The sequence below is a fragment of the Artemia sp. Qi Xiang Cuo genome, chromosome 14 (assembly GCF_049724085.1).
Source record: "Artemia sp. Qi Xiang Cuo chromosome 14, ASM4972408v1, whole genome shotgun sequence".
Taxonomy (NCBI): Eukaryota; Metazoa; Arthropoda; class Branchiopoda; order Anostraca; family Artemiidae; genus Artemia; species Artemia sp. Qi Xiang Cuo.
This window is the reverse complement of record NC_142807.1, coordinates 54,511,592-54,524,417: the sequence shown is the minus strand read 5'-3', so window position 1 is coordinate 54,524,417 and position 12,826 is coordinate 54,511,592. Positions and strand designations below refer to the sequence as shown.

General features: G+C 36.9%; 3 protein-coding genes across 5 annotated transcripts in view; 1 reads left to right on the top strand and 2 right to left on the bottom strand.

Annotated features, from left to right (window-relative positions):
- Nucleotides 1–3,970, top strand: part of botv (exostosin like glycosyltransferase 3) — a 55,504-nt gene extending 51,534 nt beyond the window's left edge. For 2 of the 3 annotated variants that reach the window (XM_089100156.1, XM_089100157.1), the window contains one exon: nt 3,677–3,970. In XM_089100156.1, the coding sequence (XP_088956282.1) occupies nt 3,677–3,781 (105 nt within the window). In that variant the 3' untranslated portion in view covers nt 3,782–3,970. The remainder of the gene's footprint in view (nt 1–3,676) is intronic. The other variant, XR_016142835.1, reaches the window with a different exon arrangement.
- Nucleotides 123–3,619, bottom strand: LOC148944640 (NAD-dependent protein deacetylase sirtuin-1-like). The gene is given in 4 exon segments (XM_089100064.1): nt 123–752; nt 754–1,081; nt 1,173–1,375; nt 1,377–3,619. Coding segments are annotated over 4 exon segments (801 nt in total). The 5' UTR covers nt 1,587–3,619; the 3' UTR covers nt 123–692.
- Nucleotides 3,971–8,449: 4,479 nt separating the features above from the next.
- The window catches only part of LOC148944638 (transient receptor potential cation channel trpm-like), a gene marked incomplete at its 5' end in the record, with an annotated part of 53,360 nt that continues 48,983 nt past the window's right edge, over nt 8,450–12,826 (bottom strand). The window contains one exon of the mRNA XM_089100825.1: nt 8,450–9,597. Coding sequence (XP_088956951.1) covers nt 8,490–9,597 — 1,108 coding nt within the window. The remainder of the gene's footprint in view (nt 9,598–12,826) is intronic.

Genomic DNA, 12,826 nt, shown 5'->3' with positions numbered 1-12,826 from the left:
CAGCTGCGATTTCCCCCAGCTGTGTCGCCCGGGGCAGCTGATCCGGGCCCCCCCCCCGACCCCCTTTGAGCAGCTCTGGCAGTACGGATTTAAACAATGAGACGCTGGTAAAATTGCTTTTGTCCAACAACTTCTTTAACGTAATTAAATAAACTTTAGAAAAGGGAGAACTTAATCATCTGTACTGGACAAGGAATGTCAAGTGATAATACCGAACTGTTACTTGAGCAACTAGTACAAAAGTATACTCGAGATCTAGTACTAACCAAGAAGGGGGTTTTTCAAACGCTGTAATTTGTAGAAATATATAGAATCCTATATTTTTAGAAATCTGTAAAGCTAGTGCTTCTCTGAAAATTTAGCTTGCTTGAATATTTTTTAAATCTGCAGGCTACTTAAGGACTTTTCTGTTCTTTATCCTGTTTTGTTCAGTTGGTTTTGAGTTTTCAGTAAAATGCTAGTTTTACAGAACACAAATATAGGGAAATATAACGAGTCAATTTATTTGAATTAGTTTTGCAGATATACAACAGCGAACTTTCATACAATTACCAACCACTGGGCAAGTCTGAGACATTTATATATGTATCTTCTTCGATGAGTTGCCTTCTGATTTAAATGGAACCTCCGCAATAGATTTTAGATACAATTCTGCAGTTGATGCTTCTGTGACAGTTGGCTTTTTTTACAAACTACTCCCAGGAATTTTTCGGTAACTGTACTATTTCACTAACAGCTTCTTCTTGGCAGAGTTTGTTTCCAATCTTCGCCAAGCATGTGACATAATTTATTAATGACCACATTACAATCTCCAAGAAGCTCCACATTAAACCTCATGTGCCGGAAAGGCTCTCGATTGATTAGCATTTGAGGTACAGATTGGGAAACTGCAGTTGGTGTTGAAGCAAGAAGTTGAACTGTCAAAGATGAACCAGTCACAATGAGGAGGTCCAACGCTTCCACGTCGTTTTCCATGGACTGAAGAAACGTGCCAGGAAGTCCTTCTCCAAAGAACACTATATCTGGCTTTAAAACAGTAGGGGTTGGATATTCACTTCTAATGATCCAAATATCACGATCACTGCCTCTCGCTAAGAATTGTCCATTACTGGATGACACTTCCGACGAATCGGAACTATATTTTTCTTATGTCATCTTCAGTCTCGGGAGACTTCACAGTATTTTGAAATTGCATGCAGGTGGTGGTAGAAAAAGACCCATGGCATTGGACGACGCGCTGAATCTCTGCTACTTGCTCCAATGCTACGTCTATGTTCTCTGCGTAATTCTGTAAAAGCTTATGCCTCTTCTCAAGATGACGTATGAATCTGTGACGTAGCGAAGGCTCTAACTCACCAGGCCATAATTCACCAGCAAATTCGAAAAAAAGGCCGGGGATCTTTTTGAAACTGGAATATGTCGAACATCGCAGTTCGATCTGGCAAGTCAGGAAAATATTTTGATATATGAGCATGCATTCTGTCGCAACTTGTAAAATCTGTTTTAGCACAGGCAACAGAAGCACCAGCTCCAGTAAGAATAAGAATCTTGCTTGAGTTTTGAATCAAAATCAGAACGTCCGTCATAGTTGAAATGTGCTGCACGCGAATTCATTTCTTAGGCTGAATCAGCGAAATCAGCATCCTCAAAAGGATTGCTTTGTTGAAACCACCAACAGATATCTTTTCCTCAATATTCGGTATTAAGGCTTGAAGTAAGTCCAAGGGGCGTGTGCCTTCTGACATTTGTTCGTGCAGTCAGGCCAATGATTCAGGGTTCTGTTACCAATCGTGATTAAAGATCAGAAAATTCACTAATTGATGATACATCGCTAAAAGATGATGTATCGTTCTCCTCGATGTCTTGTTCAACTGGTTGATCCAATGGCTCTTCAGAAGATGGTATCACTATTTGTCCATTTGCTTCTTCAGGGGAGTTTTTCCCTGGACATGACTCATCATGCCTTATAGTTTTTTAATGTCCTTCATTTACTTTATTGTTAATTTTTTAATAGTCCTTAAAATGTAGTGTAGCCCTAGTGTTGCTTGGTTTTCTGAAGAAAACTTTTTGGCAATTTGTATAGGCCTAATATTCTATAATTTTTAATCCAAAGTTATGTTCTAGTTAAAAAATATAAAGTTTAAATATTGTTTTGAACTTGTCAATTTGTAATAAAATTGCCTTTTTTTTCTTTTTCTTTTTGTTATCTATCTTTGGAAAAACCAGTTCATGACAGCATTTCAAGGAACTTAACGGTACTTCAGGGAATGAAGACCGAAATCACTCAATTATGACATCATGCCCTAGAGCAGAAACTTTTCAAAAGATTCGTGTGTATACGAAGATACATCTTCGCAAAAAAAAAAAAAAATTGGAATCAGTATGCAGGAATGTCGTCAGCGAATGTTTAGGTTCTTCTGAAGGATGGGGTAATTGAATAAAAAAATACCTGGTTTCTTAGGAATAGCTTATATTTTAGTTAAAAATATTCCTTCAAAGCTGGAAAACAGTGAATTATGGTTCTGCAAAGAACACTTACACCCAATGAGGAATGAAGAGAGAACTTTCTGCCCACCTCCCCTTAGAAGACCAAAAATATGAAAACAAATCACAAATTTCATGAAACTAAAAAATGCCACTTTAAATTCCAGTTTCTTTAGACCTTCACCTCTCCCCGTGGAAAACATTTTGCGAGGTTAATCTCCCATTGATAAACTTCTGCAGGCTTTGTTGGCCTGGGAATTCAACGAGTTAAGCCATTATGATTCCGATGATTACTACTTATAATCAACAAGAACAGAGGACCATAGTTGTTTTTTTTCGTTTTTTTTTAGAAGGAAATTAATGCTGGTAAAGAACAAAAGTTACTACTTCTCAGCCTGTACAACCGAACCTACTCAAAATTGTTAGCTAATCCTTAATTTAGACGCTTCTGAGCCAAGATAGCGCAGAGGGTGTCTACGAAAATTCGCCATAAATCTTGTATCTGAGCTACAGCCGCAACGTTCTATTGCGGTTGATACGCAATTTTCAGGTCCCGATTATACTGCCGTCGTAAGGTGTGTCTCCATCATGATCGACATCTTTCAACTAATGGCTGACCGGGTCGCTGATGATCTTCTATGTTGGTGATCTTTTCCTGCCATAGTATGTTCAAGACTCTTCTAAGATACATGTTTTTCAAAGGGTAGGACGCGTTTCTTCAGGAGGACGTTTAGCTTGCAGCCCTTGCTAGTAAAGAAGATGGACATCACATTGCTATGCAGGAGGTGGAGCGCATAGAGTGTATAGTACTACGCCATACTCGTCACAAGTCACTAGAGGTCGCCACTTGTCCGATTCTCCTCTTGATTTCGATGGCTATTTCACCTTCATATTCGATCCAACTCCCAAGATACTTAACTCCTTTGTCTTTGTATTTTAACATTAGCGGAGGATAAGATGTGGCCAAGTTCTTTGTCTCATTGAAATTTAATCTAAACCTTACTTCCTTGGCCTCTTTGTCTATGGGATCGAGTATCATGCCGTAGACGAGGACGCCATAGAAATTTGACGTCAAAATATAGTCAAAAATTATTGAAGAAAAGTCAAAGTACTGCCTTGGTTATGGCCAATTAGTTGTTTATAGTTAAAGAGGCTTGTACGACTTAATCTATTAAATGTATTTATTTTTTAGGTATACGGATATATGCCTCTATTGAACACGCAGTTTCGTGTGGACTCTGTATTATCTAAAACAAGAATACCGCATGACAAACAAAAATGTTTCAAATACGTCTAGTCATCAAAGCTGCTGAATATTTTGAAGTCAGCCATCAATTCTGTAATCCCTTTTTCTTTTAGTGAATATTTTGAGATTATTAGTTTTTTAGTTTAATTTTAATTCTGAAGAGTTTGATAGAATAATGCACATTATTGCCATTATTTTTAATTTTTAATGCAAACTTGTTTCTTTAATAAACTATTTGAAATACAATTTTGATGGAGTTTTTATTAATTAAAATATTTCATATTATAACCAACAAAAAGCTTAAGGTATTGAGATTTTACTTATACCAATATTCAGCTAATTCCAAAATTCGGTTTTAGCTAATGTTGTGGTCATATGTCGGAATTTGATTTCGGCGGTGAGATTAAGTGAAAGTATCTCTTGAACAATTCAAACAAAAAGAAGAAGAAGGAGACAGATTTAAATTCTCATTTCATAGTTCAGGTTCTTTGTATACAGCTAAGGATCCATAACGAAGCCATCTAATTGGATCAGCCTCAAACAATTATAAATTGATCAAACTCTGGTTCAGACTAAATCTAGATGTAAACACTAGCTAAACGTTCTCTGTGGATAAGAGCAATTGATTTTTAAAATCACGGTAAACAATCGCTTTCCGGACAAACACCTTGTGACTGTGCAGTGAATAAGGCCGTTGTTTTTGATCAATAATTCTCTGGTTCAATCTCGCCTGTCGCAAGAGATGGGTCTGTTTAAGAATTATATCCTATGGTGGCGTAGTGGGTTTGACCTTGACTTGGTAATACAGAACCCAGAGATTGAACCCGGCTGTAGCTACACACTGCACGGTGGTCACAGGGACCTTAGTAATCAAGAAGCGTCCTTAATCCCATTGTTTTTTCTTCTTTTTTTTTTCTTGGTTTAAAAACTTTCTATAATATATTAATGCAAGCAGTAAAATGTAACTCGTGGTGTGGTGGGCCCATTTGGATCGGAGCTCTTGCTTAAATACATTCTTAGACCACACTGGCTATACATGACAAATGAAACTCAGAGAGGAAAGAAAATAACAAAATGAAAAATAAAATAAAAAAAGGTGAAAGAACAAAGATCTTATCATCCAGTGGTGAACCATGAAAAAGAAGAAATAAGCAAATATTTCGACAAGGACCTCCGCCGAGTCGTCCTCAGTGCTAAACAAAAAAGAAACCAACGAAAATCGAATCTTTCGAAGTTTACTTGTCAACGACAGAACAGAAACTAAATAAGAACCAGGTTGGAATCAAATAAAAAGAAAACCAACAAGATGACTGGGCTATTATCTTTTGTTTTGCTATTGCTTTGGCTAGCCTATAAATTCCTTCATCATTTGATGTCCTAATAGGTTCTTTCAAGTTATACCGGGTGAAAATATTGATTGAGTCCTTCAAAATTAAACTGTCGTAAATTGGGCTTAATGAAATGTCTCCAGTATCTCTATTTATTGCTGAATTTTGGTTCATGTAGGCCTCAAAGACTTACAGCCTCCAAACCGCAGGCGCCTGAGCTTGCAGAGTCACACCAATGAGCTCCAACCCAAGCAAGGACTAGGTTCTTAGCTACTCCAGGATTTGAACCTGCATCCCTAAGGATACAGGATTGTAAGTCCAGTGTGTCATCCACGCGGCATACAAGTTGTAGAACAAATTGAATAAAACCTTCAGAGGTTTTTAGGACTTGATATTTGAGCTAACTACTTTCTTTAAAATATAAAATTGAAATTCTTACGGATAGTGATTGCTTACCCTAGCGTTAAATAAATAAATTCATAAAATCTTGCAGGGTTTTCAACAAGTACTTATCTTCAAGATAGTTATTGATAAAATTAACTTGTATTAAAGTTAGGTTCTGAGCAATACGAGCAAGGCAGAGTTAACAAAACATATTCTCGTTAATCAACTGGTTTTGTTGCATCCTAGTTGCAAGGTATCTTGCAACATGGGGCTACGGCTGAGTTACAAGGTCGACCCTTAAAACGTACAGGGATTAGGAGGCACAGTTGGGGGGCTGTTAAAGAGGCTGAGTTACAAGGTCGACCCTTAAAACGTACAGGGATTAGGAGGCACAGTTGGGGGGCTGTTAAAGAGGCTGAGTTAAAAAAGTGATAGAGACTCTTGTTCGGACATAGAAAATAGTAACGCTAGCGATAGTGATGCAACTGTCTACGAAAGGCCAATGACTACTGCAGATCCTGCCACACCAGGCGGAAGCCGGCTAAACGAAGGGTCAGTAAAAGGGAAAAGAACTTTAGATTCTATTATAAGCCCCAATGATGACCACAAACAAGGGAAAAGAAATGTAAGAACGAACAGTGGCTCAAAAATGGACAAAAAACCGAAAAACCGATGGTCACGGATGCCTCACGAAAAGCCACCATTCGTGTTTACTGGATAGGATACTGGATAGGATAAATTATTTGAAAAAAATTACGTTTTCCAAAGAGTTAAAGAGGCTGAGTTACAAGGTCGACCCTTAAAACGTACAGGGATTAGGAGGCACAGTTGGGGGGCTGTTAAAGAGGCTGAGTTACAAGGTCGAACCTTAAAACGTACAGGGATTAGGAGGCATAGTTGGGGGGCTACAGCCCCCAAACCCCCGCTTTCGCAGCCTTTAAATATAAAAAAAATTTCTTTAAACTGAAAGTAAGGAGCGACATTAAAACTTAAAACGAACAGAAATTATTCCGTATATGAAAGAGGCTGTGCCCTCCTCAACGCCTCGCTCTTTACGCTAAAGTTTGACTTTCTCACAACTCTTTTTTTAAACAATAAAAACTTTAGCGTAAAGAGCGAGGCGTTGAGGAGGGCACAGCCTCTTTCATATACGGAATAATTTCTGTTCGTTTTAAGTTTTAATGTCGCTCCTTACTTTCAGTTTAAAGATTTTTTTTTTATATTTAAAGGCTGCGAAAGCGGGGGTTTGGGGGGCTGTAGCCCCCAACTATGCCTCCTAATCCCTGTACGTTTTAAGGTTCGACCTTGTAACTCAGCCTCTTTAACTCTTTAGAAAACGTAGTTTTTTTCAAATAATTTCTGCACGTTTTTGTACAGTTTATTACTTATTATTGCTTGACTAACTGTTAGCTGATCGTGTCAGGAGTTAAAGTTGGGGGGCTGCCGCCCCCAAACCCCCCGCTCTTGAACATTCTTGTGTTAAGGCTTTTAATTCCTGAATACTCAAATCACGTCGTACAGGGTGCCTCCTAATCCCTGTACGTTTTAAGGTTCGAACTTGTGACTCAGCCTCTTTAACAGCCCCCCAACTGTGCCTCCTAATCCCTGTACGTTTTAAGGGTCGACCTTGTAACTCAGCCTCTTTAGCTCTTTGGAAAACGTAATTTTTTTCAAATAATTTAAAAAAGAAACTGAGTTTATTTTTAAAGTTTAAATTCAGTATATAAAAAAGTTGCTCTAATGGTGAATCGAACCCAGGTTGTCTGCCTAATAGTCTGGACTATCAACCGCTGGACTATACAAACACAATAGTAATTGTTGTTTAGCAAATGGAAGCTATTTTTGACGCAAGCAAATTCCCAAAAATCTTGATATGTGGTTTTTGGAAAACAGGGACGGAGTGATCAGATTGAGCTGAAATTTCGAGGATAAGATTCAAGGCCCCAGGAAAGCTTATCCTCTAAGTTTCAGCCCGATCAGACAACGTTAAAGGGGGGCTGTGGTGGGAAAAATTAACATGGGCTAATATAGGAAAACAAGGTTTTTCGTAAATGTAAATTCGGGGGATAATTTTTTCGGTATGAAAATATCAAAAGGCCCTAAAAGGTCGAATTCTGCTTCGAATGAGTCCTCATTCAACCGGATCCGTTGCCAACTGTGGCCTGTAGGCGTGGCTAAGAAAAAAAAAGAAATGATGATGATGAATTTTAAGTGGCTATATTTGGTTTTTTGAAAACAGGGAAGGAGTGATCGGATTAAGCTAAAATTTCGAGGATAAGCTTTCGGGCGCTAGTAAAGCTTAACCTCTAAATTTCAGCCCAATCGGACAACGTTAAAGGGGGGCTGTGGTGGGAGGGTAGAAACTTCCGGCCCAGTTTACCCCATGAAGATAAAGTCGGAGGAGGATGAAATTTTGCAAGTTTCTTAGTTTGAGCTTGGGCTACAAAATGCGATTACCGCCGTCTCTCTGCGACCTCTAGGACCTGAAATCGCTTAACATTGTGGTGGGTCGCCTCTTTATAGAGGCACAAGTGTGCCTCCTTGAGCAGGTTAAAAGAACCTTCTGTCGTCCTTATTGCACCTAGTTTTAGTTGTTTTTAGCGTTCTCATAAGATTTCAATGCCCCAAATTGGCTTTTTGGATTTCGTAACTGGGACATTCCGAATTTTATTCAGAATGGTCCTTTGGATACATGGCGTCATACGTATCTGTCCTTTCCCCTTTATAATCCACTGTGGGTAAAAACCGGTTTCTTGTGAATAATTTCGGTGTTTCTGATTTTGTTTCTAAGTCGGGAATATGGCATACCAAACTCTTAAGCATGGCTCTTGTCCCTTCCCCATAATATTACCCGTTTTTTTCGTTGATTTTGTATTTTTTCTTCTTGAATTTTTTTCTTATTTATTGCTACTCCATTTTATACTTTTGTCGCCTATGTGGGTTGTAATCAAATAATGCTAAAGTAGAGCCTGCTCGACATTGTCAATTGCTTACGGAAAAAAATGACAAATATTTTCTTTTATTAAATAATAAAAAAATATAACAACTTAATCATTTTCTAAGGAACTCATACTATTATCACTATTAACAACATTGGATTCCAAAAACTTGAGTGAGGATTTATCGCCTTGTCTAATTTTTGGAGTTGGAGATTGATTTTTTTCGAGCATAGTATATGGCATTTTTGAAATACTCAACATTCTTTTGTCTGAATAATTATTTTTAATTGTATTTTCTATTACTTCTATTTTATTTAAAACCAAGCTGGGTAATGAAGAAAATGCATCTAATTTGTATTGTATGATTTTGAGTTGCTCTTGAATTTCATGTACGTATGTTGAACATGCAAGGCGCTCGTTTTTATTGTTATCCTTAATTAAATCTTCCATACACTCTTCTTCAAAATCTCTAATCAATTCCAATCGTTTTTCATCTAAATATAGCTTTAAGCTTCTATCAAACAAACCACACTTACGCCGAGATCTTCTATGAAGTAGCTTTCCTAAAATAATAATATGGGATATAATAATAAAAGGTGGTGGGAGAGAGGGAGTCCCTTCATAATCCAGAACAACCGCGTATCTTTGAAACATCCATATTTTACGTGCGACAGGATTCTTCCGAATAAAAATCGAATTGAAAACGGCAATCAACATGTTCAAAAGAAGAACAATGGACATTAAAAGGTAAAAAGTCATTACCAGCGGGTTGAGCCAGCGACCAGGTACGCATGCGTCTAACCCTGGCTCTCCACAGGCTGCGTCTATTTCTTCTTTAAAGAGTTCGCCGTAGATCATAAAATAAGGTTGGTATGTAACATTTCTAAGTGACTCCCAGTTTGGTTCATTTTCTGGATAAAGCAATGATTGTCGAAATACACCATATCCAAATAAGAACACACATAAAAGGACAACAAAATAAGCCATTGTATAAAAATATCTAAAGATCAATGTTACTAACGGTCCTAAAAATTTGCTCACGGACAATATTCGAAGAATCCGAACATACCAATAAATAATATTAATGCTGTAAATCACTCTTGCCTCCGGTATAATATTAGGGTCTAATCTAAAAAAAAAGGCTAAAATAAAAGCTAGAATAGCAATTGTGTCACAGATGTTCCAGCCAGAGTTTGCCCAGACGCGTATTTTCTTCCTGCAAAGAAAAGTGGCAAATTAGTACTTAGATAAACAGAAGAAAGGAAACGGGCCACGTCCTGATATTATAATAAATGTCTGGCCTGAGAACTTCTTGTGCCTAATAGGATTAACTAGTAAAATTAAATTTTCGTTTCAAGTTGTAATAGCTGTTTTTTTTTTTGGTCTTAAGAGTTAGTTCAGACGTTTGGGAATTCCCATTATTGGGAGTTTCGTAATTCCAATTCGGAGTATGGTTTGGATTTTTTCCCTAGCTTTTCCGTACGGAGGGCTGAAGTTATTGGGAATTTGTGGCGGTATTTTTGAAATTTGAAAAACATGTCGACTATCAGGCATCATAAAATACCCAATTCGATTGCCCTTGTACAGATTTATAAGAAGCTAAAAAGAAGTTCCTTAAAAAAGAAGAAGCTAAAAAATAAGTTAGAGAAGTTAAAAACTTAACTTCCAAGTCTGTATCTTCAGTCATGACTTCTGATATTTGAATATTTTGTCAATATTTGCAGTTTGGATACGTGTGAACAATGTGAACATTCTCCCTATAGGAAATCCCATGCATTTTCCCCAAACGTCTGAACTAACTCTTATCTTGCAGGACAGTGCAAAGAGTATGTGTAACTTGCATGAGTAGAAATAGGCACGAGTGTCGACAAAAAAACTATCAACGTCATCTAGCATATGGCTAGATGACGCGTGGCATTTTTCTAGTGTGAAAATAATATTAACTGCTGTAATTAGTGCAATTGTGAAATCAGGGTAGTAATAAGTGTCTAATGTTAGTTCCAGACAGAAAAACCAAACACAGTTTGAAAAAGTGCAAAGTATTGCCAAACGCTAGATGGCATTGATTAACTGCTGTAATTAGTGCAATTGTGAAATCAGGGTAGTAATAAGTGTCTAATGTTAGTTCCAGACAGAAAAACCAAAGACAGTTTGAAAAAGTGTAAAGTATTGCCAAACGCTAAATGGCGTTGATCTTTTTTTGTCGATACTAGGGCCAGTTCTAACTCTAAATAAAAATGACCATTCTTCAAGCATCCTGTACACTAGCAATATCCTCACTAGTAATCTAGCTTATATTACGTCTTATCGTTGCTGCCGCGCAACCACTTTCGAAAGCGCTCACATGGCACAAATGCACTCCATCTGGCAAAGTCACCTTAAAGCTGCGGTTTCAGCTTTGGCACCCTAAAGCCCTGCTTTCACGTGAGATTTTAAAGGCATAGTTAACTCATAAAATCTAAGCGATATCACTTCACTCTAATCTACGGATTAACAACGATCCTTTACAACAATTGGTTCTTTTGCCGGCCCTATGACACCTGGAATCAAACCCCGGGCCCCGTGTTGCCAAGTAGAGATCAGATTCACTGAGGCATCACAGGCTAAATCAGTGGCGTTAACTTACATAATTCAAATGGCGGGGGGGGGGGGGGGTGTTTCATTCAAAATCTAGAGGAACGCAATTTTATCGTTTTTTTTCAATTTTTTCAATTTTATTAGCTATGAACTTCAATTGTAATAGATCTATTCGAAGTTGAAATCCTTGGACAAAAAAAAACTTCTATAAGGACCTTAGTAACCATATTTTCGATGCGTAAAACTACAAAATATCAGACGCGCCCCTTCATTTGGGCCGATGGTCTATAATAGTTATTTCCTTAATTATTCTATTCAGTAATGAATTTTTTGCAGCGAACGATTTATTGATGATTTTATTTATATTGAAACAATTGCAATTTTGTACTTGAAACCATACACCATTTACGTGGCACATGGCATAGGCCATTCAGGCCACAGCCATATAAAAAGAGATTAAAAAAAGGCAAGAGAGATTGTTAAAATGAATATTAATCAAGAAAGAGTTCCTAGTTCGATAATACAGCTCTATTGAAAAAATACTGCCGTTTCATTTAACTAACATTATTAAAGGTTCTTTCTTTACCTTCATTTTATATGGCAGCAGCAAATCAAAGAAGGCTCTCTTTGGAGTATCCCCAATGGAGAATGTAGGTATATACCCCTGGTTATATACCCGGCTGTTGTGGGCAGTCATGAGGAATAGAAACAATTTTCGCACAATTTACAAAAAAAAACATATTAAACAAAACTAAAAATGACCATTCTTTTTGTCACTTTTTACGTTATTTTCACGCATGGGTGCATGTGGCATCATAGAGAGCTTTTTATGCAGTGTGAATATCGGTACAAATGCACAATTTACAAAAAAAAACAACATATTAAACAAAACTAAAAATAACCATTTTTTTGTCACTTTTTTACGTTATTTTCACGCATGGGTGCATTTGGCATCATAGAGAGCTTTTTATGCAGTGTGAATATCGGTACAAATGCACTATTTCTTTCAATTACCATCGTACTTTAATAAAATATACTATATTACCTTGTGCTAGAGTAGTGGAAGTAACTGTGTCTCTCTAAAAAAAAGGGCGTTCAGGATCAATCCCACATATTTCTTTTAGACTTAGTTTTAATTTTTAAAATTTTAATTTTAATTCTTTCGCTTAATAACATGGTTATAATTAATAGTTCAAAGATTGACTTTTTGCCCTTTGGTAGTTTAGAAATCTTATCTGACATTTTAAAATAATTGCCAATTGCCTGAAATATTGAGCAGCATTCAAAGGGATAGTAAGCAGAGCAACATATATTCAATCATACTTTTATCCTCCGATTTATATAATCCTGCTGATCCTCCTTTTGAGGACAGCTTAATAAAAAGTTTTTGGCAGCTACCTCTAATATGTGAAAATGTCAGATACGACCTTTTGGTATAAAGCGATGAGTCAATCCATTCTCCATGAAATTGATTGTAATACCATTATTATAGACCCTTGGATTCCAGAACTTGTGTATAATTAACACCATGTCTAATTTTTGGAACAATACTGAATTTTGTTTTGTCTAAATTTTTGTTTGAATTTTGTCCGAATATTTATAAGTTAATGTAGCATAAACTAATGCAGTATAACTGGGATTAGTATAGCATAGTATAGCTAATATTGAATAGTATAAGTTAATATAGTATAACATAGTAAAATACAGTTTTTAATTCACATTTACAAGTTAATTTCGTATAACTGGGCTTTTGGGGAGCTTTGAAGCCCAGCAAAGTTTAGCTGAGCACCAAAACTAACGAAACTCGCTCAAAATATTTCAGACACTTTTTAGAAAGTTTGATTTCACACATCGCTAGATGGACAGTG